This window comes from Topomyia yanbarensis, chromosome 1 (genome assembly GCF_030247195.1).
Source record: "Topomyia yanbarensis strain Yona2022 chromosome 1, ASM3024719v1, whole genome shotgun sequence".
NCBI lineage: Eukaryota > Metazoa > Arthropoda > Insecta > Diptera > Culicidae > Topomyia > Topomyia yanbarensis.
Window position 1 is genome coordinate 79,971,641 of NC_080670.1, and position 27,676 is coordinate 79,999,316.

At 41.1% G+C, this 27,676-nt stretch overlaps 1 protein-coding gene across 2 annotated transcripts in view; it reads left to right on the top strand.

The window, feature by feature from the left end:
• LOC131678005 (unc-112-related protein) overlaps positions 1 to 27,676 on the top strand; it is a 340,909-nt gene that overhangs the window by 146,391 nt on the left and 166,842 nt on the right. For both annotated transcript variants that reach the window (XM_058958120.1, XM_058958122.1), the window contains one exon: positions 25,952 to 26,100. In XM_058958120.1, coding sequence (XP_058814103.1) covers positions 25,952 to 26,100 — 149 coding nt within the window. The remainder of the gene's footprint in view (positions 1 to 25,951; positions 26,101 to 27,676) is intronic.

Below are 27,676 nucleotides of genomic sequence, written 5' to 3' on the forward strand. Positions count from 1 at the left end.
TGCACAGGCGTGGCGTGCATACAATAATCAGCGCAGAAAACGCCGAACGCTCTTTTTTCGGAGTTCAATATGCGAATTGCAAGTGTGCGCGTGCGAAGGGGTGGTTGAGTGCGAAAGACCCCGCTCTCTTGCTCTTTAAATTATGCAACACGAGGCGCTACCGTAAATTTTTCGAGATCGTTTCAGGTCGCGATTCTAATCTGCTTTTACTCTGGCGGGTTTGAGGCAAGTTTGAACTTAAAAAAAAATTATTTATTTAAATACTGTATGGTAATCCTACCCCTTAAGTGCCACGTATAATATTCACAAAGAAAACCGATTCATCACAATTTAAACCAATTTTTTTTTGTTGAAAACAATAATCCAGCGCTGTTGTTTTTTTTTTCGCTGACTTTCTGTCTGGCACGAACGTTACAGTCTAGCACAAAACTTGAAAAGCCTAAATTGTTGAAACATTCCGGAGGCCAGTAATTCACAAGTAAATATAATATTGAGTTATTTTTCTCATAATGTTATCTTTTTATGAACAGCGGGCTCAAAAGAAACGAAATGGTCAAAGGTATTTAAGGATTGTTGGTAATTGATTGATGATATCAATTTCGGATGTAAGGTATAATTTTTATTTTTTTCTCTTTTGTCAGCAAGCACTACAAAAAAACTTCATACTTGTTTCACATCTAGTTTTCCATCTCAAAAGATGAAAAAAAAATTATCATGGTTATTTTCATATTACAAAATTTGTTAATAATTGAACTTGTACGATAAAATCGACTAAATTCGAACTAGAACGGTTTTGACAAATTTCGACAATACTTTAACCTTATAGTAGTATAGGGGAATTGTGGGAAAAACCGACACTGTGGGTAAAACCGACACCCCACAACTTTTCCTAGAAATCAAATTTTTTATTCATTTCATAATGATACAATATTATTAGTACGTTTATTTAGAGCATTTGAAGAAAAATTGGATTTACGTTAGTGCGCCGAATGTCATAAAAATTAACAAAACATTCGACAGCAGCGTTCATACTCGTCTGGATGTAAAATTTCGTTGGTAGATTTTAAGGTTTTAACCGAACGAAAGCTTTTCAAATCACCCCATTTTCAGTACCTATTATTATCGGCCTGTCTTATGATCAACTAGGTGCATTGAAGACGAGTTTGAAAAATTCAATATTTTTAATTGCATTTATAAAAAAATGTGCGCTGTTGTGGTAAAACCGACACCCTATGGTTAGGGTAAAACCGACATGTCGCGACACCCTGTTAAGATGGTTGTGTATAGTTGCGATTCATTTCAAAATACTGGGGATCTTTGTGACACTTCAATTAGCCTATTAGAACACTATAGTATTAGCAGAAATACACAGAAATACTTTTATTGTGTTTATTTCTTGTAAGTCTCTTTAAAAATAAAAAATTGGAATTTTTGCTTATCTGGTTCTAACGAAGCTTTTGCTATTTCTGCAAAAAGGTCATCAAACCGAATTTCTAGTGTTCTCTTGGTTTGTCATAGACGAATTTTATCACAATGAGACAATGATATTATGTATACTCCAATAGATCGTTGATGATCAGAGTCCGAAAAATCAAATCTGAAAAAGATAGTTTTACAAAGAAGTGTGTGTGTGTGTCACTTATAAGTGAATGAATCCAATTAGCAGAACGTAGAACGCTTGAAAATCTTCTCTTATGAAATAAAATGACACTGGAGGTTGCAATGATGTGCGCAAGGATTATTTGGAAATACTCATATCAATAAATAATCCTATAGCATAAAATACTCTTATTTATAGTACTACGCTTTCGAACTTTCTTCCCCTCACTACACGATGAAGCAATAAAAAGCACATATTTGCATCATACATACTCACACTTTATTAATCACGCATATATCTCATTTTTAATAAAGATAAAGATTTTAATAAAGTGGAGAGAAAATAAATTAAAGGGGGTGTCGATCTTACCCCTATGGGGTGTCGGTTTTACCCGCAGTGCTTACAAAAAGTCACTTTGTTTTCCAAGTTTTACAACCAATATTTTTTAATGAAATTAATTTTTTGAAGTGGTGGATCTCTTCTCTTGGTGGATGATAGAAGATCATAATTGGGCAAAAAATCGTTCTACATGTGCCATAAGGGGGTCTTCTACTCTCACGGTTTCAAAAAATCACTTTTGAAGTAGAATACTTCTAACGTTTCAATATGGGGGTCTCTTTTCAAAAATTTCTGCTGAGATATTTTCCCAGTCTTCAAAATTCCGTTGTACTGATCGAAATCGCTGTATTTTTGGACTATCTGATCGGAAATATGTGCACGTATATTGTATTTGATCCCGTAAAATGTACGTCTATTATAGATAACGAAAATAATGTAATTTGTAAAGGTGGTAATTATCTGCGCTGATTGGTCCGTACAATTCAACCAAGCAGCGAGCGTTGTTAGGACGGAAAAAGGAAAAACGGCACATAAGAGAAAATTCGTCAGTTTGCTTTCTGACCTCATAGTAGCTGTTACGTTTTGTGTCAACTCAAACTCTTCGGTTGGAATATATTCAATGACTGCCGCCAGGCATCATTCCACCCAATGTTGCACAGGCGTGGCGTGCATACAATAATCAGCGCAGAAAACGCCGAACGCTCTTTTTTCGGAGTTCAATATGCGAATTGCAAGTGTGCGCGTGCGAAGGGGTGGTTGAGTGCGAAAGACCCCGCTCTCTTGCTCTTTAAATTATGCATGGCGGGCTCAGATAAATTCATCATTTGGTTAATTTTCTTTTGGCAAGCGGTAGTATGATTGACGATGACGATTTTAATAGCATTGGTTGTTGTGTTGTGTGAAGGAGATGATGTTGGCTTATTGGATGCTGATATAATATGTTTCTGTCGTTGATTTGATACTCGGGGCGAACTGGGATAACTTTTTACATATCATCTTTGTATATGCTGTTATAAACACAGTTTAATTGTATAACTGCTGCATGTATGACGGGATTTACAGAAATGTCGGAATTCTACAGACTTTTGATAGCCTCCAACAGACGTAGCAAGAAATCTACAGACTTTTAAAAGAGTAATAGTATTTAGCAAAATTGTACTAGAATACCTGTATTCGACAACGAGTAATTCCTTCATTAATAGTATTCTAATTTCAATCTATTTTTAAATTAATATGCTAGTGTAACTAGGATTTACACAACCATCTAGAGACATTTACAGACATTTTAACTGTTATGTGTCCAACAAAAAAACACCTTTAACAGGTCAACGTGGGAAATGCTTGAAAAATTGAAATGCTCATAACTATGGGTTCCTTTATCCGATTTGGACTTTTTTAGATTTTTTGGATTCAGGAACTCCACTTTTTGATTTGTAGAATTGAACCGGATGAATGGATCTGGTGCTTGGTAATCCGGATTTTCCGGGGTACTAGGGTATGATTTGTAAATTTTAATAATGTCCTAGCAATATGAGTATCAAAACTCTTCAAATTGTCTCAGAAGTCTGATATTTATTGTTACGGGACTCTATGGAAATTTGAAAAATGGAAATGGAATGGCCACTCACGGCCCTACGGCAACCTGCTTCGGAATATCCGTTCCGGGGTCAAATCACCAAATGGTTCCAAAACCACGAGATACAGCCTACTGATGCAATTCCAAGAATTTTGATTCCCATATTGCTAGTATTCCATTGAAGTTCACAAATAGTATCCCAGTACTGGAACTTGCTTCCGGAAATCCGAATTCCCGGGAACCAAATGAAGTAACCCGATTCATTTTTACCAAGTCCAAAAGCGGATGAGTTCCTGAATTCAAAACACCTAAAAGCATCAAAATCGGTTGGAAATTACCTTAATTATTGGCATTTCAGTTTTGTGGGTACCCGGGTACCCACGTCGGCCTGTTACGTAGTAAAAAAATTCAGAAGTCCCTCCTAAGTCCCTCCCTTACTGTATCAACAATATTATTATCCCAAAATCTTGAATTAGTGAAGTTCTAAGATGCCACAAAGTTTCAATTTCCAGCTATGGATAAAACATAGTAATTTCATTAATTGAAACCTAAAAAGGTACCCGGGTACTGCGTCGGATACATAACGGTTAATTATTCTTCTGCAGAATTTCATAAAAAACATATGGTATCGCTGTCTGGCACTACATTCGTTGTGGGTTATTATCATACGTGGTAATTGCAGGGTTATTGCGAAAACTACGCTCAGAAACCTGCTTGGTGAAGGTTTGAACATATTATGTATACACACCAAAGAATAATGAAATTTAAGCGACATGTAAATCAATATAAATGTAAACATGCAAAGATTGAATAAAAAATTTGATTGAAAATTACGTTAAAATCAATGCACTCAATTGGAGCATCAAAAAGCATGCAATTTTACACTATCATTCGCGTAATATTACATGTCATTCATTTTACAGCAATATGCGAATAAAAAACTGTAATTTTCAATCCACGTGTAAAATTATAATTAAATTCGTTGAAGAAAGCACGACAAGTCGTATGAATTTGTGGGGGAACTTAATTTTACATTTATATTCATGCTCCAAATATGTGCATGAAAATAAACTTAAAATACAAAAAAAAATTTTCTGTGTAGAGTATTCGTCTTAACTCTAGAATGCTGACATTCCACGAGCAAATGCCCTTCTGCTGGCTCTTAACTGTAAAGTAAGTACAATTTACAGTAAGTCCAAAAACTATTTGTTATCCGATTTGGCCCTTAATTTACTTCATTTGTGCATGCCATACTTTAAAGTGGCCTATTTCTAAAAATATTCAGCAAGTGAATGCATTTTGATCCCACTATACATATGTGTAATGAAATATTCAATAATCAGGGCCGGTGGGTAATATGAGTAGTAAAGGTAGTACTAAAATTAGAGAATAAAAGCTCCTTGGTACTATCCAGTTGAAAATAATCGAATTGGTAATTACCCACTCGAAACTTTGGAACAAACCTAACATTTGAATTTTGCAACGCATGTGTCTCGGGTTAACCACGTTTGAAATTTTCAAGGAATGATCAAGATTCCATTTGCACAAACGCGTCGCAAGTGATTTATGTGAATGTAATGCAAGCGTATGTAGAGGTAGATGGGATAAAATACACCCCTAAGAAAATATAATCATAACATAGCTAAAGACCATCAATTGTAAGAATTTAATTAATGATATCATTTAGCCAACATGTTACTCTGAAATCACAATCGCTTTGCAAAATATTCAGGAACATGAAAAATATTCAATTTTTCAAAATCATTATAAATTGCTCTTTGAAAAATGGGCAGGCCAAAACAGACCTGTGCAGGGGTAAAATGCACCACAACAACGGGGCACAATACATCATAACAAATATCGAAATAGCTGATTTTAATGCAGAAGGTAGCAAAAATTGCAGCATTCGAATTAACAGCCTATTTGTATTCTACTTCACTTTGGTTATGTCTCTGACATTACCTACCCATCTTTTTGCCTTTCTCATATAAAGAAAGACTATGCAATCACTGTAAAAATCGACTTTTTAACCGAGGTCCGGAGGGCCGAGTGTCATACACCATTCGATTCAGTTCGTCGAGATCGGCAAATGTCTGTGTGTGTATATATGTGTTTTTTTTATAGTAAGGTTAAAAAAGCTTCAAAAGCCTGGCCTGTAGTGTATTGGCACTGTGTGGGACTCACGACTCACGTTCGTGCCTAACCACTAAAAACATTCCTTACTTTTTACGCCCTTCTTCCCCACGGAACTACGTCATCGTATTACTTCGTGGAGGGGGGAGGTTCGTTGCGCTTTCGTCGCACCTCTTTCTGCTGCTCTATCTCGGAGCCTCGCTTGGTTCATGGAGTGACACGACCTATGAGCTTTGATTTAACTCTCGGTTCCTCTCCTGCTTCTTGTCTCCATCCATTACGTCGCCGTTTATTTCTCGTCCCTGTGGTGAGCCGTTTAGGTGCTGATTCCCTGAGCCATTCAGCTCATGTTTCCGTGAGTCATTCAGCTCCCGGCCTCATCACGATCCGCTTGGATAGTGCTCAACGGTGAACTCATCCTACTCCGACCTATGGTTCCCCGACGGAGGAATTTCCCCCGACACCGATACCCGCTTTCTTGAGCCATTTAGCGCTACTAAAATCTTCCAGCTTTACCGCTTATCCTGTTCCGATTGAGAGTTCCCCGACAACGGAATTTCTTTCGTTACCGGTGTTTGTTTCGTGAGCCAATTAGCTCCCCTTTTCGTCACGATTCTGTCGGGTAGTCCACGGCGCCGAATCAGCCCTATCGTGAATTCCCCGGCGGCAGACCGCTCCCGATACCGATGTACGTTTCTGTGAGCCATTAAGCTCCCCGCCTCGTCTACTCGGTCTAGTCCCCGGCGGTGAACCTAGCCTACTCAACGGCCAGCCAGCAGATGCTGAGGTCCATCCAGCGATTCCGGGTAGTGCGTAGCTTCCGGTTCACTGGCGCCCCTACGACCCACTTCTGGCTATTCGACGCGGTCTACTCGGTCTAATCCCCGACGGTGGATTTAGCCAACTCACGAGCTACCCGGTAGAGTGTCGAGGTCGGTCCGGCGATTCCGGTGGAGCCTGACGTCCGGTTCGCTGGCGCCCCGACGACCCGAGCCCGGTGCTACATCGCGTACTACTCAACTGGTCCCCGGCGGTGGACCCAGTCTACACCGTCGGTGAGTTTCCAGGCGGCGGAATTTCTCCCGAAACCCTATTTGCTTTGTGCAGTCTCTAGCAATGTGTCCCTTCTCCCCACATTTTCTGCACAGATCAGATCTGTCGGGGCCTCTGCAGTTTCTTGCCTGATGGCCAAAACCTAGGCATCTGAAACACCTCTCCATTTGTTTAGTGGCTCTAGGGATCAATCGCAACGAGCACACCGACCACCCGATTTTGATCTTACCGGTCGACATAAGCTTGTTGGCTGCAGTTGGCGATAAGCGTATCACTGTTGTCTGTGTGCCACTCTACGCCTTCCTCAATCTTATTGATATCTGCTCCCTCTCCAGGTTTCCTTGCTCTATTAGCGCGCTTCTCACTTCGTCTTCCGTTGTGATCTCGTCCAGATTCCTGCACTCGACCACTGCTTCCTGAACTAATGCTCTCACATTCGCTTCTCATCCCACCGTTTCTGCCACAAGTTCCTGGTAGGCCGAGCTCTTGATCAATGGATCTTTCTTCAGCTCGAACAGCATTTCGCCTTTCTGAGTACGCCTGGTTCTTATAACGTTCTCCCCCAGCTCCTTCAACTTGGGGTCCTCTCGCACCCTTTTGAGGATCGCAGCGTACGTCACGCCTTCGTTTACTTTGACGACTAGAGCGTCTCCCCTCTGCTTCTGCTGGCATGGCCGAAGGTCTTCTTTCTTCTTTTTCTCCTTTTCTTTCTGTTTTTTTCTTCCTCTCTTCTGCGGTTTCTACGGTACGCCATTCACTCTGCGATTTTCGGCTTTTTCGCTGTCCTTCACCGACCTTCCTGGGCTTCTTCGGTTCCTCCTCCTCTCCTGGTGTTTCCCTTATTCTTTTCACAGAACGAGAATCCCGGCCGCCCTTCGGTGTCTCATAGGCTTCTGCTTCTTCTATCGCTGTGAATTTCAGCGCATTTTCGGCGTTTTCAGCTCGCTCTAGTAACGCCATATGTTCGCATTCGGCTGCTGCTACGGCGGATTTGATGGTAATCACTAGATCCTTGATATGTCCGTGCACGTTTCCCTTGCTTTTGACGAATTCGTAGAGTTCATCAATTTTTTGCCTCAACTTCGTCACTTTAGGTAACCCAGACTGCTGGTCTTCTTGGGTAACGCTTGGTTTCGGTGTGCGCACCTGAAATCCTAGCTTTCCTTGGCGTCCAGTTGGTTTGTTGCCGCTCGTGCTCTGTGTGGACTCGCTAGGCTGCTCTCGCTGCTGCTGCTGTTGTGGTTGCACTTGCTGTTGCACTTGTTCGTTATGCTGGGTCGGTGACCTCGCTAGCCCACCTTTGGCGAACGGGTTCACCACAGTTGCTCCGTTAGAATTTTTATTTATTATTTATTTATTTATTTATTTATTTTTTTGGGGTACCGCGTTCAGAGCCGGATCGGCGCTAGTCAGGAACCTTCAACTGAGCCTACTTGCACCAGCTAAGGTGGCGGGCTTCGAACGTACTTGGAGACCTACCAAAGTTTTACTGGGACGGGGGGCAGCCAGCACCATTAGCCCACTCGCCGTTTCGGGGAAGTGTCACCCATCCTTACTAGGGTAGTGGAATGGCGTGGCTGTCGGTCCGTAGATAATTTCGATGAAATCCTTATTCACATCCGTGTTTTGCCGCCAGTATGCCGTAATTAGGATCTTACTGGTGTCGATCCTAATGTGCCGGTTGGCACTCCCGTTGGGTAAGGGTGCTTTATGCTAAAGTCTTGGGTAAAACCTTAGCGGAAGCGGCACCGACTCGCTTCGTCGGAGCTGCATTCGGATTTACATGGCTTTTTCTAGAGGTTTGGCAGAGCCCAACATTGCCTTGCCCCACCATATCCTAGCAAGACTCCCCACCCCGCAATAGCTCCGGGGGGTGGGGGGGTTCGTTAAGCCCCTGAACTTCTGTCCTCCTGTCCTTGCTGCCCCCGGTGTGTATGTATGTGTGTGTGTCATTTAAACTCACACAATTTTCTCAGAGATGGCTGAACCGATTTTCGCAAACGTAGCTTCATCTCAAAGGTATAACGCTCCCATAAGCTGCTATTGAATTTTTAGTTGATCCGACTTCCGGTTCCGGAGTTACGGGTTGAATAGTGCGGTCACACACCAAATTCCCATATAAACTGGTACCACCATGATGTTCAAATGATGTAAAACATATTAAAATTGATGTAACATTACTCTAGTTTGCGGGTCTGGATCACTAATGATCAATCAAAGCAGCTTTGACCACATTGGCCACCTATGACGGTTCATGACGCTCCCGGGGAACCCGCCAAGTTCCTAAGCTAATATCACACCCATTCCCCAACGAATTCTCTACCGCTTTTTACAAACTTGATTTCAAATGAAAGATACTGTAATACCATTGACTGCTGCTGAATTTCATTCGGTTCTGACTCTTGCTTCCGGAGTTACAGGGGTGTTAGTAAGCATACACTGGAATTTCCCATATAAATCGGTACAATCGTAATACCTCAGAGGCTAAAAACTATTGAAATGGTCACCAAATTACTTCTAATCGCAGATCTAGATCACTGATTGCCAATCAAACATTCTTTGAATATATTGTCCACTATCGACGATTCCGGAAGTCCGGGCATATTCACCAATTAAAGTCACATCGGTTCTTCGGTGATGACTGAACCGATTTTCTCAAACCAAGTCTCAAATGGAAGGCAAAATATGCAGTTGAGTATTGCGTCGCCGTCCCTCCCCCCCCCCCTTTGCCTTGCCCTTACACCTCCCTTCTTCATCACTCCCCTCCCCTTGGACCACCCTCACGCCCGCATTTCCTTCATCCACCCCGTATACCAAAATAAGATGAAGGATTTCTGACGCATCCTCCACTCCCACTCTACTAACCCCCCATTCCCTCCACTTTCAAACCCATTCCACCAACATTTCAAAATATAATCACATGAAGATAACATTGAACTCATGCTGATTAAGCTATTTAAATATTATTATTTTGCCTTTTTTATTCATTTCATTTATTTGATAGGCACAAATGCGTTAGCTTGGCGGTGCCAAATTCTTTTGTTTTTACATTTTGGATATTTTAAAACTAGGAGGTTACAATGTCGAAATATTTTTTTTTTTTAAAGAGAAAAATTTTACAGCTATCTTAAGACTAGAAATAAGCTTCTATATACAAGAGAGGGGGCAAAAGATTTTTTTTTATGAAAAATTTTAAAACAAGGAATTCAATAGTAATAGTTTTTTAGGAAATATTTACAGTTATCTTAAACTAACAATATAGTTTGGTACACAAAAGGGGGAAAAATATTTATGAAAAATTTCACAGGTGTTTTAAAACTAGGGATACAATTCTATTTACAAGATGGCGGACAATAATTTTAACAAAGAGGTAAAATTACAACTATCTTAAAACTAGGAATACGGAATGCAAATTTAAACTTTTTTACCGGAGACTTATGCTTGGTCAAGATATTCAGAGGGGGGCTTATTTTCAAAATCGGTGTAGAAGCAGTTGTATCAAGGACAGGGGAGAGAAGGCGTAGATGGTGACCGGGAGAGAAGAGCAAAATTTGCAACTTTCGGGCAAACGGGAGATCAGCGAAACAAATTAGCGCCTCAGTCTAGTAGGTCGGATTGGCGGATGGTATTCTTCGGACCCGCGGGGAATCCTTCAAAAGTCATCGGACCTCGAGTCGCTCTCGCTTCAGTTTCCGTAATGGTAAGGGCGACGGCGGTTACATAGTGGCAGTCTGGAGCTGATCGGTTCCACAAGGCAGGAGAAAACTTCCAAAAACGAGAAATAAAAAGAGAGGGGCTAAATTGGGATATTTATCGTTTTTATGAAAGTATAAATAAGGGACATATAGGGGAAATCACGATTTGCCAGCATATCTCGGACTGGGATATTGGGTGGTCTACCTCGGGCACGAAGGGAATCCTTTAACAGAGACCTGGCGTCACAATACTCGGCACAAACCCAGACAACGTGGTCGATGTCGTGATAACCCTCGTCACAAGCGCTCAGACTACTCTCCGCAAGCTTAATACGCCGCAGTTGTGCATGCAACGTGTAGTGGTTAGACATGAGCCGGGACATTACACGAATGAAGTACCGACCGACATCCATCCCCCTGAACCATGGCTTCGTTGATACCTTCGGGATAATGGAATGTAGCCATCGTCCAAGTTCACCATTGCTCCATGAGGTTTGCCAACTGTTGAGTGTCCTCTAACGACAAATACTAAAAAATCGTTGAAGCAGATTGGTCTTTCGTATATGTCACCATTTAATGCGCCCACCTTTGCTAATGAGTCGGCCTTTTCATTGCCCGGGATAGAGCAATGAGAGGGGACCCAAACAAAGGTAATCTGGTAAGATTTTTCAGATAACGTATACAAGGACTCCCATATCTTCCCCAGAAAATACGGGAATTGTTTTTTGGGCTTCATCGCAAGAAGAGCCTCGATAGAGCTGAGGCTGTCCGAGATGATGAAGTAGTGATCTGTGGGCAGAGTGTCGATGATCCCAAGGGTGTACTGAATAGCAGCTAATTCTGCGACGTAAACTGAAGCGGGATCATTGAGCTTGAATGAAGCGGTGATAGTATTATTGAAGATACCGAAGCCAGTGGACCCATCGAGATTCGATCTGTCAGTGTAGAACATTTTGTCACAGTCGACTTCTCGGAATTTATTATAAAATATATTGGGGATCACTTGTGGGAGTATGTGATCCGGTATTCCACGAATCTCTTCCTTCATGGATGTGTCGAAGAATACAGTAGAATCAGAAGTATCTAGAAAACGGACATGGTTAGGATTATACGAAGAAGGATTGATGCTCTGTGCCATGTAGTCGAAGTACAAGGACATAAAACGGGTTTGAGAATTAAGCTCGACGAATCTTTCGAGGTTTTCAATCACCAACGGGTTCAAGATATCGCATCGAATGAGCAATCGATATGAGAGTTCCCAAAATCGATTTTTCAACGGGAGAACGCCCGACAGCACTTCGAGACTCATCGTATGGGTCAACTGCATGCACCCTAAGGCGATACGCAAACAACGATACTGAATTCTTTCGAGTTTGATGAAATGTATGTTCGCGGCGGAGCGAAAGCAGAAGCATCCGTATTCCATTACCGACAGTATCGTTGTTTGATACAACCTAATTAAGTCTCCTGGGTGGGCACCCCACCATGTTCCAGTTATTGTCCGGAGAAAATTGATCCTTTGTTGGCATTTTTGTTTCAGATACCTAATGTGACATCCCCAGGTACCTTTACAGTCGAACCAGACCCCGAGATATTTAAATGTGAAGACATGATTGATCGTTACACCCATGAGTAAAAGCTGGAGTTGCGCCGGCTCACGCTTCATAGAAAAGACGACCAGCTCAGTTTTCTCCGTGGAGAACTCGATACCCAGCTGAAGAGCCCAAGCAGACAAATTGTCCAAAGTATCTTGTAATGGTCCTTGCAAATCGGCAGCTTTGGGCCCTGTAACAGAGACCACCCCGTCGTCTGCAAGTTGCCTTAGCGTGCATGAATTGGCAAGACATTCGTCAATGTCATTCACGTAAAAATTGTAGAGCAGGGGACTTAGACATGAGCCCTGGGGAAGACCCATGTAGCTAAATCGCGATATTGTTAAGTCGCCATGCGAAAAATGCATATGCTTCTCAGACAACAGGTTTAGCAAAAAGTTATTTAAAATCGGCGAAAGACCATGCTGATGCAGCTTCTCTGAAAGAACATTGATAAAAACTGAGTCAAAAGCCCCCTTAATATACAGGAAAACTGATGCCATCTGCTCTTTACTAGCATATGCCATTTGAATTTCTGTTGAGAACAACGCAAGGCAATCGTTCGTCCCTTTACCTTTGCGGAAGCCCAATTGTGTATCTGACAGTAAGCCATTTGCTTCGACCCAATTGTCGAGGCGAAACAAGATCATTTTCTCGAACAACTTCCGGATACAGGAAAGCATTGCAATCGGTCGGTACGAGTTGTGGTCGGAGGCTGGTTTTCCCGGTTTTGCGATGGCGATGACCTTCACTTGCCTCCAGTCATGAGGAACAATGTTACCCTCAAGGAATTTGTTAAATAAATTCAGAAAACGCCTTTTAGCAGAATCAGAGATTCTTCAACAAGTTGAATTTGATTCTGTCTAACCCAGGGGGGTTATTGTTGCACGATAAGAGGGTAAGTGAGAACTTCACCATCGAAAACGGTGTTTCGTTCGCGGTATCGTGAGGAGACGCGGCGTGGTATGTTTTCTGTACCGGGACAGAGTCCGGACAGATCTTCTTGGCGAAGGCGAATATCCAGCGGTTTGAATATTCCACGTTCTCGTTGATACTGTTTCGGTTACGCATACGTCGAGCCGTAGCCCAAAGAGTGCTCATCGCTGTTTCTCTCGTTAACCCGTCGACGAACCGGCGCCAATAACTGCGTTTCTTGGCTTTCATCAAACACTTCATTCGCTTTTCTAGCGACGCGTATTGTCGATAGCTATCGGGTAACCCGTCGTCCCGGAAGGCTTTATACGCAGTGGACTTTTCCGCGTACAGTTCTGAGCACTCTTTGTCCCACCAAGGGGTGGGAGATCGTCCGTGGGTGTTCACGCCCGGTGCTGGTTTAGTCTGAGCTTCATTCGCACTGTCAAGAATCAAGCCAGCCAAACACCTGTACTCTTCCTCCGGAGGAAGTTCTTGAATGGATTCGATTTTAGCGGATATCGCGGTCGCGTAACTCTTCCAATCAATGTTCCGTGTGAGTTCATATGAGACATTGATTGTTTCTGATGGTCTTGAACTGTTGGCAATTGAAATTACGATAGGCAAATGGTCGCTACCGTGGGGATCAGGGATCACCTTCCACGTGCAATCTAACTGTAGCGAAGTCGAGCATAGAGATAAATCCAACGCGCTTGCGCGTGCTGGTGGTGTAGGAATCCGTGTCATTTCTCCCGTGTTTAAGATGGTCATGTTGAAATTGTCGCAAAGATCTTGGATTAATGTTGATCTGTTATTATCGTGAAGACCACCCCATATCGTACCGTGCGAGTTAAAGTCTCCTAGAACTAGCCGCGGTGCCGGTAGGAATTCCGTGATATTACAAAGCGTTCAGTTCCCTACCGACGCTCTAGGGGGAATGTAGATGGAAGCAATGCTAAGGTATTTGATTTTGATCCTTATTTCACAAGAGACAACTTCAATGCCTGGTGTCGAAGGGAGGTTAATTCGGTTGAAAGAATAGCACTTTTTAATCCCCAAAAGTACTCCTCCATAGGGGTTTTCTCGATCCAGACGAATTATATTAAAGTCGTGGAAGTTGAGATTTGTATCGGAAGTTAACCAAGTTTCACATATTGCGAAAACATCACATTTTAAACTATTTAGTAAAAATTTAAAGGAATCGATTTTCGGGAGGATACTTCTGCTGTTCCACTGTAGAACAGTGATCGAATCAGTGACCTCGTTCGATGACTTAGCCATCGAAGGATACGATCGCTGCAAGGAGGGGCCATTTAGTAGTCAACTGCTTCAAAAATGTTTGCACTATAGGGAGAAAACGTATCAGAAGGCTTTTAAGAGGATCGGTAACATTGAAAGCTGTGAAAATTAAGTCCACGATGTCAGAAAATTTCATTAGTCCATTACTGGACTGAGTGTCTGTTTGAAAAAGAGGGACACTTAAGGTTTCTAGTGTCCCTGGAAGTGGTGGGTACTCCTTGTTTGAATTAAAATTTCCAAATCCGGGAGCAGATTGCTTCGGCTTTAGTACAGCACTTCCGTTGGATTTATTAGATGTGGTTGGCGCACTCTCAGAGGAGGACACCTTGGGACCCTTACGAGGCAGTCTAGAGGAGGCAAGAGTTCTCCGCTTCCTGGACTCCCCCGGGTTAACAAACGATGTTCCCTCTTGTGGATTATCAGATTCTTGCTCAACAGGAGCCAAAAGAGCAAAGGAGTTTTCGGAAAGGACAGATGGCGAAGCATTCTTTAACATTTCTGCATAAGAGCGCTTCGAGCGTTCCTTGAGGGAGCGCTTTATTTTATCCCCGCGCTGTTTGTACGCAGGGCATGATTTAAGAGCATGCGGAGGGCCCCCACAGTAAACACACTTTTCAGTGTCTTTGTCACAAGAGTCATCCTCATGCTCTCCACCGCACTTGCCACATCGTTTTTTATTGCCACAATAGGTGGCTGTGTGGCCCAACTGTTTGCAGTTGCTGCAGTTCATTACCCGCGGTACAAACAGGCGTACAGGCAGGCGAACCTTATCCAGAAGGACGTAATTTGGAAGAGACGATCCGGCGAAAGTCACCCGAAGCGAGGCTGATGGTATATAGGATTCTTTATCTCCAGCGAGCGTGTGCAATTTCTTGCAGTCTAATATTTTCACCGGCTTTAGTAGGGGGTTTTTAAAACAGCCAGCCCCATACTTCAGCACGTCCTCGCATGTCAAACTCGCCTCGGTTATGACCCCGTCGACCTCTACATCTACACACGGTACATACACCCTATAGTGCTGCGTAAAGCGGATACAGGAAGCAATCCCGTTTGCCTGTGCGAGATCGCTAACAACAATTTTTAACTTATTCGCGCGAACCCTTGTAATCTGGGTTACGGCCGAGTAATGCTCTGTCAGATCACGTGATACTTTCAAAATATCAAATGATTTATTGGTGGTCCGGAAGTAGACCACAAATGGCCCAGTCGAGTTTTATGGGTATGCTTTTAGGCGAGGGGGTTTGATAGGAGGCTTATCAGGCGATGTTTCATCATCCATATTATCATCGGTGGGCTGACCGTCGAGGGACATTTTAGCGCGAGATCAGCACTTCGCGCAAAGAACGATAAAAAGAGCAGTAACGGAATGTATCAAGGGTAAAACAGAAAATAATAGTAGAAGGGAAACAGGTACTTATCTTTTCGATGCCGATGACCTTCGCTGGGACTGGCTGACAATACCAGCACGACACTTTGTTTTCGAAACAAAGGCCTAGCAATCACAACTGGCTTTGACACTGCACTGAGCACTGGACACAATAAAAACTGAGCCGGGGAAGGCAACTGCAAAAGCACTAGCACACGTCTTATCCGAGCGCAAGTCGAACAACGAATGATTCTTTTGCCTTTCTCACATATAAAGGTTATGCAATTGCTCCAAAAACCGACTTTCTAACCGAGGCTCGGAGGGCCGAGTTTCAAATAACATTCGACTCAGTTCGCCGAGATCGCAAAATATCTGTGTGTATGTATGTGTGTATGTATGTATGTATGTATGTATGTATGTATGTATGTATGTATGTATGTATGTATGTATGTAAGTATGTATGTATGTGTGTATGTGTGGATTTGTTAACAAAATGTCCACATCGGTTTCTCGGAGATGGCTGAACCGATTTTTACAAACTAAGATTCAAATGAAAGGTATAATATTCCCATAGGTGGCTATTGAATTTCATTTTCAACCGACATCTTGTTCCGGATTACGAGTTGAAGAGTATGGTTACAAAACAAAATTTGTTGATTTGTCCACATCGGTTTCTCGGAATTTTCTGAACCGACAAACTTGATTTTAAATGAAAGGTCCATCAGCTGCTGTTGAATTTTGTGTGGATCCGAGCTCTGGTTCCTGAATTACAGGGTGATACGTACGATCACGCAGCAAATCCCGCTTCTAACGAATTCTGCGATGAATGTAAAAAGGTGAAATTTTTTCCAAAATGTAAACACAACTGTTGAATTTGTAGATCTAGGTCACCAACAGTCATTCAAAGTCTCTTTGGCCACACTGGCCACCATCGACGGATCCGGAAGCATCCAAATTCAGAATAAAGGTTATATTGGTTTCTCGAAAATAGCTAGACCGATTTGATCAACTTAGTCTCAAATGAAAGGTGTTGCGTCGTCGGAAACTGATATTAAATTCCATCTCCATCCGACTTCCGGCTCCGGAGTTACGGGTTGTAAAGTGCGATCACATAGAAAACTCCGATTCAAACCGATACCGCGATGAATGCAAAAAGGTGCTCTTATATATACTTACCGAGTGTAATAAGAATGAAAGACAATGTTATATTGTATGAACCAGCTATTAAATCATAGTTTGGAGAAATGAGAAAGGCACAATTACACCGTCTGTGAATGGTTTCTTGTTTTTTTGCGACGAGATTATCGTACGGAAGAAAGAATACGTCGGACATGTTACGAAGCGTATGGGAACGAGATTACGAAATAATTTACTAGAAAGAAGCTTAGCAGCTCACACCCAAAACATCAATGATTCTCTGAATAGGGACTTAACGCCAAAACACTTATTTGTTGTACCGTCACCAACAGACCCCTTGGCCCCAATGGTGGTTACTTAAACTAATTACATTTCAGAATACGAATAATTTTAGTTTTTATCGAATTCCTTGTCAGGTTGAAGTCAAACGCCGTCGCCACACTGTTAAACACACGCTGGAGTCCGGTAACAGCGCCCTGGCGCCCATAGTTAGTTCTCCTGAATGGGACTCGCAGAAGAGAGTTATTGCGCAGAGCTCGAACGCGAGCTTGAAGATCGAGGCGTCCGAGGATTGTAGGGCAATCCACCCTGGCAGACAGTAAGTCCGAGACGAACAGGGCTCGAGAGCAGTCCCTCCGGATGCTTAGAGTATCGAGCTGTATTAACTGACAACGGTTTTCGTAGCTCGGCAGCTGAAATCTGTTTTGCCAAGGAAGATGTCGGAGTGCAAAGCGTATGAACCGGCGTTGGACGGCCTCGATTCTGTCGACACCGTTCTGGTAGTAAGGGTTCCAAACAGCAGAACAATATTCCAGTGTTGAGCGAACCAGCGCACAATAGAGAGATTTTAAACAGTATACGTCCTTAAAGTTTTTCGCTATTCGGAAGATGAACCCAAGCTGTCTTGAAGCCTTATCCACAATGGATGATGTATGTGGTTTGAACGTTAGTGCCGAATCCATGATGACTCCGAGATCCTTGACGTTAGAGTGTCTTGGAATACTCGAGTCGAAGAGATGGTAGTTAAACTGAATCGGATGGCGTTTCCGCGTGAACGTAACGATTGAGCATTTGCTCGGGTTTAAAACCATTCTGTTTAGATCACACCACGTACTAAAGCTGTCCAATTCCCTCTGAAGAAGCTCGGCATCGGTTTTATCCCGTATTGTATAAATGCTGGCAGGCAGGTGGTCAATGTTGTGAATTATTTGGCAGTCAGTATCATCAACCAAGGATTTTCATCGATCTTACAAGGTATGGGGACTGGAGCTGAAATATGTGCTACTCGACTCGACAGTGAACGTATAACTCGTTCTGAAAGCAAAGTGGGTGTCGCGGCAAAACAGGCCCGAATTCAACAGAGAGCATAATATGTAAGGCCAAGAACATTTTCGTGATGAGAAAGGAGACCTCTGCGGACCCAGTATAGTAGATTATCTAGTAAGTTACTACTATTTAGTTATACTCCGTACTTTATGTTTAAACGCGTTTTCCCGAAGGTAGTGTTTTTAAGCGGTCAAGTAAGACTTTTCATAGAAGTACTGGTCCGATTTCAATAATTTTTCCTCAAATTGTTCAGAAAACATACGGCTGTGTTTGGTCGAGAGGGATTTGCAAAATGTTAATAGGCCAAAAAATAACGTAAATATTGGAAATTTTCACAAATCGTTATATAACTTTTACAAAATATAAAATAAAAAAATCCATCTCGTCCAAACATAGCGAACGTGACTATGATTATAAAAAATATGAGTTTTCTGATTACAGATTACCCAATTTGCCACAACTCTACTTATGCGGGACCCATGCAGTTTGAACATCAATGTCATCAATGAAGTTTCAAGGTCGCGAGAGATTTTTCTTTTCGTCCTCAAAAGTAAAATTGAAAAGCCAAAACATGTATCTTCAAAATAAAAAAAAAGTTTCTAAATCCATTGAGTAGATGCTTTACAATTTATTCCCAAAAAGTGCTGAATTTTGGGTCTCGTGAGTAGAAGACCCCCGTAAATCTCAACCGTTACAGAGTTATTGAACTTTTTCAGTAAATCATTGGTTTGTCTTTAAGTACCTCTTTAAACTCTAAAAATAGCATTTGTATTTCAAATCTAAAGGCTCATTGGGAAGGTGAGGAAATTTCCCATGGAATGATTTCCTTACATGTTTCAGCCAATGAGGTTAAGTAGCCTTTTACAAGTAATTTATTTAAAATTCAACTTTTTTTTATCGATTTTTCGTTCATTTCACGAAAATCTTAATAGTTAACATCATATTTTTTTAATGATTCAGATTGTTTGTCTGAAAGAGCTGCATAATTTCTTCTTTCACATGATAATGTTCTTATCATTACACTTATCTCTTCTTGTTTCCATGTGTTTGAGTCAATGAACTTAAATTCTTTTATCTTATTTTCTCTAATACTAGCTCAAATCGATAAAGTATGACACTGATTATATTTTTTGTTGTTTTCAATGGAAAACCAAGAAAATTTTACAAAGAAAAATGTATTAATACCTTTTGAGTCATAATAACATAAAATTATAGTAACATATGGATTCATAACAGTTTTTGCAACCGGCTGAGACGGTTGTGCCTCCAGGTGGAAGGTTTTGTTCTCGAGAGAGCGACGGAGTGCGAGACGCTGTATCTGTCTTGTGGGAGAGAGAGGCCAGTTTGTTAAGTGTGAGTCGACAGTTGATACGTCGGAGGCATGGTCAACGGCATTCTCGACAAGTGGTGTTTTGACAGCAAACCGCGGGTAGACGAATTTGCCTACCGCGGTGGCAGAAATCGACAGTGATCATGCCTGTACACACAGAAAAAATATATTGTATTGGTGTCGTCAGGCAACTCTAATCGACGAGAGGGGAAGCGTCACAGGTAGAGCCATTTGATCTATTTGTCTACCGCAGAAGCGGTACAACGAATAAGGAAAACAAGTGGCATCGAAAAGTGCCGCATCGACAGAGGGGTTTTCGCAGCAAGCCACAAGTAGGCACATTTGTCTACCGCGGTGGTGGTAACGGAGAGAGCGCGCTTGTGGTGGTGATACCGACGAGCAGCTTAACCGGAGAGAGTTTTGAAGTGTTACAGGTAGGCCTATTTCTCTACTGAAGAAGCAACGCGACGAAGAAGGACAGCAAGTGTCACATTGTCAAACAACGGGCACGAGGTGTGTTCTACACCTCAGAGATAGCAGATAACAGGTATATTTTTTATTCCTTTTTGTGATAGTTTGTCTTGCTAGGTAAAATGGATGACGAGATGGGAGAACGAGTAACAGACCCTCTCCCTAAGCCTTCTGCTGAAAATGTAAACCCGATTAGAATTAAAATTTACCCAGAGTCGTCAACGGGACCATGGATTGTATTTATTAGGCTTAAAGTAAAGGCGCTAAATATCATCCAAATTTCGAAAGATTTGACTTCGCGATTCTCGGATGTAAAAGAGATCGTCAAAGTTAATAAAGATAAAATACGCATTGTCGTTGGTAGTCTCAAACAAGCCAATGCAATTGCTTCTTGCGAGCTTTTTACGCGTGAATATAGATAGTTGAATGTTATATGAGACTCGGCCCTCCGGGCCTCGGTTAGAAAGTCGGTTTTTGGAGCAATTGCATAACCTTTCTATATGAGAAAGGCAAACGAATAATATTTAATTAGCTTAATCAGCATGAGTTGTTGTTATCTTCATGTGATTATATTTTGAAATGTTGGTGGAATGGGTTTGAAAGTGGAGGGAATGGGGGGTTAGTAGAGTGGAGGATGCGTCAGAAATCCTTCATCTTATTTCGGTATACGGGGTGGATGAAGGAAATGCGGGGATGAGGATGGTCCAAGGGGAGAGGAGTGATGAAGGAGGGAGGTGTAAGGGCAAGGCCGGGGGGGGGGGGGGGGATGGGCGGCAACGCAATACTCAACTGCATATTTTGCCTTCCATTTGAGACTTGGTTTGAGAAAATCGGTTCAGTCATCACCGAAGAACCGATGTGACTTTAATTGTGGAATATGCCCGGACTTCCGGAATCGTCGATAGTGGACAATATATTCAAAGAATGTTTGATTGGCGATCAGTAATCTAGCTCTGCGGTTAGAAGTAATTTGGTGACCATTTCAATAGTTTTTAGAATCTGAGGTATTACGATTGTACCGATTTATATGGGAAATGGCAGTGTATACTTACTAACACCCCTGTAACTCCGGAAGCAAGAGTCAGAACCGAATGAAATTCAGCAGCAGTCAATGGTATTACAGTATCTTTCATTTGAAATCAAGTTTGTAAAAATCGGTAGAGAATTCGTTGGGGAATGGGTGTGATATTAGCTTAGGAACTTGGCGGGTTCCCCGGGGGCGTCATGAACCGTCATAGTCATAATGTTACATCAATTTTAATATGTTTGACATCATTTGAACATCATGGTGGTACCAGTTTATATGGGAATTTGCTGTGTGATCGCACTCTTCAACTCGTAACTCCGGAACCGGAAGTCGGATCAACTAAAAATTCAATAGCGGCTTATGGGAGCGTCATACCTTTCAGATGAAACTAAGTTTGCAAAAATCGGTTCAGCCATCTCTGAGAAAATTGTGTGAGTTTAAATGACATACACACATACATTTGCCGATCTCGACGAACTGAATCGAATGGTGTATAACACTTGGCCCTCCGGGCCTCGGTTAAAAAGATTTTTACAGTGATTGCATAGCCTTTCTTTATATGAGAAAGGCAAAAACGAAACACTTCACCAGTTGGTTCCTGACGAGCTGGTAGGTGAATTGATCCTTCGTTGCTTTTGTGCGTTACCCGCGTGACCTTTACACAGTAGAGAGCTGGTATAGCTCGTCTAAACGAAACCGCCTTTCAGGCAAGAAAACTGTTTAGTACCGCACTAAGCTACACTACTTGACACAATTTAACGTTTATAATGTTTCTACTCCAGCCCTTGCTGGGACATACACCTTCACCGATATCGCCTAACTCAAGGTAATGTTACAACAAACAACGCGCGTGTATAAACTGAAAGGGCGCTCGGTTACAAATGGTAAAGTTTTTGATAATGATATTAAAAACAAGTTTTTTAAAGACACAAAAATCTTCAAATGCTCATAAAAACCGATCCTTACATACAAACAAACGAAAAACGCCATTTTTCATCACACAAAAACCTTCAAATACTCATAAAAACCGATCCTGACGTACTAGAAACAAACGGAAAACGCCATTTTTCATCTTTTTTCTTCTTTCCGAAAAACAGTATGGTCTCGGTACACTTAAGATTTTCTGTTTTGTTGGGCAGTTTTATTTTACGAGCCTTCAATCACTTGTAGCGACCCTTGAAGTGTTTTTTTGGTAATCGATGTTAATAAAAATGACAAAAGGCATATGCAACATGTTTAAAAGACATGGCTCTACAAATATCAAAGGTATAATAAAACTAATAAAGCGCGTCTGTTAGTAAATATTGAAAAACTAAAGTGTGCAAAGGAGCCCCACATATCCAAAGTAGCCCCGCACGAAATATGATCGGCGGCGCAGCACAAAGAAGGCAATATTTTTACTGAAATCGGCGGCGTGTAAAAATCATCGGCGGCGTGGCGGGTCTTCGATTTGTTCGGAGTCGGACAAAACCAAAAATGTAACCCAATCTCGCTAAAAATTACATGTTAAGGTAATTGTGATGTGCTGAGCTCATTTTTAAAGTCAAAAGTTATAAAAGATAAGAAAAATTGTCCCATACAGTGTTATGTAACCTTTCTTATAAGCATAATACCATTTTTATGATAACTCTTTTTTTTACTGATCAGATATAACTGAAACTAGATATAACAACATAATAAATGGATAAAACCACTTTCAATCTCTACAAAAAGTGTTTGTTTACGTTTTATTCAGTTATTATTTTGCACAAGTTACCATGCTCCTCCATGTTAGCTAACATTTAAAAATGTCGATTTTACACCCCTCCGAGCAGAAATGCGCAAAACGAGACCTTGATATTTGAAAAGTAGAGATGATTTCTCATAGAATGGATAATAAGTGACCGCTCCGAACTGTTTCACCTGATTGTACGGAATACAATTGTGAAAAAAGAATTTGCTATCAACTCACTTAAGATATAGTTGTAATAATATTACATAGTTAGAATCAGATTGAACATGTTGAAATGATCAACAAAGTTCTTTAAATGCCCTTTAAAATGAAACTAGTTGTGCTCAAATCGGATTAAAATTGAAAGAGCAACATGTTTTTGAAGTGAGGATAGATACTGTGATTTCGAAAACGAATTTCATTAGAATTGTCTGACACAGCGATGTTTAAATTGCTATTAAAAACTAATTCTCAATCTGTTGTCACAAAATTTGGAGAATATGTCATTCAATGCATAAGAAACCTAGGAAAATAAAAAATATCAATATTTGAAACATAGGTTTTGTCCGGTCTCCGGTCACTGTGCGGCGGCGTGGGGCGGTGGCCACAACTCTACATTGAATATTTGTCTCAAGAATGATACATTCAGATGCGCCCTCCCCTAGGTTGAGGGGTTTGACGGTATTGCAAACATCATCAAGCATACTGCATGCATAAGTGCTACAGAACCTCTGACAGACAATTGCTTTAAAAAAAATATTTTCCAAGATAGGAAAATATTTTTTTCAGTGTGCGCCAAATGTAAATAAGGGTTTTCCCACTACTCAGGTTCTTGTTTGCCCGGCGGACCCTTCTTTTCAGGGCGGCCTAGGTGCCTCTACCGGAATTTCGGATTTTCGTAACAACAAATAACAAAAGTAAACAAACAAATAAATTACTAAATTTACCGACTTTTATTCTTCTCTTCCTCTTGCTGCACTGTGCGCTGCTCGGCGAACTGCTGCTGTTGGCAGGAAGCGGTCCTTGACTGTTAGCTAGGGAGGTGAGCTTTGCTCCTTTGTTGGAACCTCCCTAGCGACGATGACGAATTATCGCCGGATCTACTCGCTCCCCGCGAGAGACCCCAGAAGTCACCGCAGTGTACTTCCCAGGGGGCACCTTTGGCCGCCTGCTTCGCTCTCCTTGACGTTTAGCTGTGAAGGAGAGCTAGGCTCGTTCGTGTGATCCTTCACAGCGAGAGCGGAAAGGCGTCTTCTAGGTCCTTTGTACTTAGCCGGGGAAGCGAGTGACTCCTTGGCGCTTAGCTACCTTTTTCCGGCGACCCGACACCAAAACACTAATTCTCGAACCACGGGCCGGCACTTTTGCGGGAATATTCTTTCGCACACTAGAACTGGCTGGATTAATCCAGCGAAAAAACGTCCAAGCGGGGCGAAAAAACACGACGTCGTTCACTTACCGTGGCTCGAAATTTTTCGATTAAAACTCCATGGCCGCCTTCCTCACTTGACCAAAACAAAAACCCGACACCACAAAACCTAGCCGCCGCATAACTGTCATCTCGCTTGCAGCATAAACAGCAACCACTATAACAGCACGAGGAGCGCGGTGACCTACCTAAGCCCTATGTTAGTTATTCACAAATGTTTAACAAAATTTACTACACCTATCTAACAAAATCGTTCACAAACAAAATTATAAATAAAATTTCACGTAAAAAGTGAACGATCATATGGAACTGCGGTGAGCATAATTTACGTAAACAAATACACTCTACGGAGTGTATACTCAAAAACAGGTATATTTCCACCCAGTACCAAATTGTTACCCTGACGGGTTACAAGTGTCAAAAAACATTTTATATAGAATGTTAACAGGCATCAAATGAACAATAGCAACAATAAATTTTGTTGATTAATAATTAGAATAATTACAAAACTCCTTGATAAACACTAATTTTGAGATTTGATAAACACTTTTATTCTCCCCCCCCCTCTCTCTTCTGCATGAAATCCAAAAAAATACCTGGTCAGTGAAATAGGTGTATTGTAATCCATTGCATCTAAAAAATTTCAAATATAATGAGTTTGTTACAATTTGCTATATACCCTCCCCATCAAAACATAATTTATTAAAGGTCATAATAACGGTAATCTATTATTTCAATTAATCAAGTATTTCACTAGCCGATTGGTACTATTTAGTTGATGCATCTAGTAAAAGTGGGTTGGTCTGTCCAGAAAATACATTCAAAAGAAAAACTCCATATTGAGAACTGTGATGAGGAAACCCACGCTCGCCAACGAAAATATACCGTTTCTCCAATATGAAATTTCATTTTCCAATTCAAATTTCAATAATGTACTAATGAACTTAGGTAAACAATCTTTAGGTTAAATATTTCTTGATCTATTATTGGCCGAGCAAATGAAATTATTTGATTCATTACAGTGTTATACAACGTTCGCACTACCAGTTAAAACGGGTTGTGACGCTATCTTGGTGACATTTATCTTGTTACTAATTATTATAACGTATTATAGCTCTATAGTGTAAACATAGGATTATTAAGCCGATTCCAGTTTAAAACTAAAACAAAGAACTGCATATTCTGCAGCGTTTTGTTATATACGGGTTTTAATGTGGAACTAGAACTTACATCCCCAGTACAGCGGTTTGTTTCATAATTTAAAACGATGCATAACGCATATGTACTGTACTACTGTGACAATATGAAAAATCTTTTTCTGACAGACCCTTTGCATTTAATTTGTTTGCAGTAATTCAGCGCACGATGCCACACATATTTGCACCACTTGAGGCCACTTACGAGCCATGCGCAGCTTAAACAGCGTGAATTTAAATAAAAGTTCCTTTCGAGCGCTTACATTTCTATCTGAGCGGCATGAATTCCATTCCTGACGGAAGTATGGCGACGGTCTAGCAATTTTAAGAGCGATTCTTAGAATCTAGATATAATTGTGTCGGGACATTACAAAGTCATAGATAAAGTTTGGAGAATTTTCAAAAGGGGAAAATTTTCCTATACATACATTAATGAAACACATGTTGTAAAATTTTAAAAGACCCATTCTGCCTGCATCCAACCATTCATACTATTCCATTCCAACCAGCGTCCATCGATTCATACTTAGTCCACCTCGAGTTGATATCGCGTTGTATCCTCAAATAAACTTAACCTTTCTGCCACAGTCTCCGCAGTACTTGTATCTTAGACGTAGGATATGTCAATGAATCAACATTATTCCCAAAACAACATTTTCTGATATGTTGTAGGGTTCTGCGGTCCAAAATGCTGCTGGAGTACGTTCAAATCCGCTTTTAAAGATTAATATTGGTTTTATTATTTTTATTTGATTTCAGAAAACCCGAAAGATTGGTCAGATCACGCCTTATGGTGGTCTGCGCGTAATATGTGGCTTACTAGGACAAAATCAACGCTGGACCAAGTTGGTCTACATGCAGAAGCTCTGCTACACTTTACACCCATGCACAAAACACTCAGAGTACAGGTAAGCAATGGTAAATAATAAGTATAGTAGTTGTAACTGAACACGAAGTTTAAAAGAATGATTGATCGCCGTTTCCGATGAGGTATTAGGTTTGGTTGAGTCTTAATCAGAAGCGATTGTTTCTTAGGAAGCTGGGTCATTAGGCCGAAGGTCATTCGGCCGAAGAACATTAGGCCAAATGGTCATTAGATCGAATCGTCACTAGGTCGAATGGCCATTAGTTCGAAGAACGCAAAGCTGGATGAACGAAGGTGAATGATAAATATAGTAGTTGGAACTGAACACAACATTTAAAACAATGAATGAACGAATGTGAATGATAAATATAGTAGGGTAGACGAGCCCTTACTCATCTCATTAGTCACGATGTCACACTCCTAACTCGTCATACAGTGATTGGATTGCGCTTAAATAGATATCAACATCTTTGCCTCGTTCTTAAGAAGCAGATTAATAAAAAATCTTGCTTGCAAAATGTGGAATACCGTGCAAGGCCCATCTACCGATCAATTAACAGCCATTTTTACTTTCAACGTTCATTAAACAATAAGATTAAAAAAATCTAATAGATGTCTCAATTTTCAAGTAAAAAATTTAAACCACTACTAAGGAAAAATACGCCAATTTACAAAAGAATTCGTGGAAAGTGAAAAATAACCGGAACGCCCAACTACTCTAGAGGACCATTCACCGATCAATACAAATAATGAATATCCATTCACATGGACATCCATTCACTAATCACTTGTTATTGTTCATCTTCTAGCCGATTAACAGTTTTTGAATAAAAATTTTAGTAATTTCTAAGTAGGTTTGATTGATTTGAAAATTTACATGTAATACAGGACAAACTAATTAATCCATTGTGTGATGAAACCTATGTATTATTTGTAAAATTGATTATGAAAATGTTCTCAATGGTTGATAACAACCAGGAAAATTGATCAATTCACTTGAGTTTTGAATACGCGTGGTTCCTTCTAGTTGTTGAGTTTTTTCCTTGAGTGTGGGGTTTGTTCAGGAAACGAGGGCAGAACTTGCACAAGAGAGATAGCTATTATTTGGGTGTTGTTTCACTGTTTCGCATAAACATCCTGGTTCGTGTAAATGTCAAGCCGCTCACTCAAATCGGTGTGGTTTGTTAGAGCGGAAAACCCAGTTTGTTCAGACGGGCATAGAGTTCGAACAGATTGGGCTCTTTCAAGGGATCATCGTCCATGACATCAGTGATGATATTTACCATTTGGTCGGTGTTAAGTCAGATCGGACTAAGTCGCAAAACATCAAAAAATGAGATAATTATAGCAATGGATACAGAATTTCGTCAGCTACATTCGACTCTTGCCAGATTTGAAATATATAACAATAAACAAGAATTACGGCAAAAATTAATTTCCAATCAAAATGTAAAGGATGCTGCGATTCAAACTTTAAACTCGTTTTTCTCTAAATCATTATTTTGTCACTTAGTCCGGTCTGACTTAACACCGACCATTTGATACTTATAAACACTTCATCGTTGTTGTGCTATCTTATGACAAACGCCATTTTGGGGTAAACTGAGTTAGATATGCCA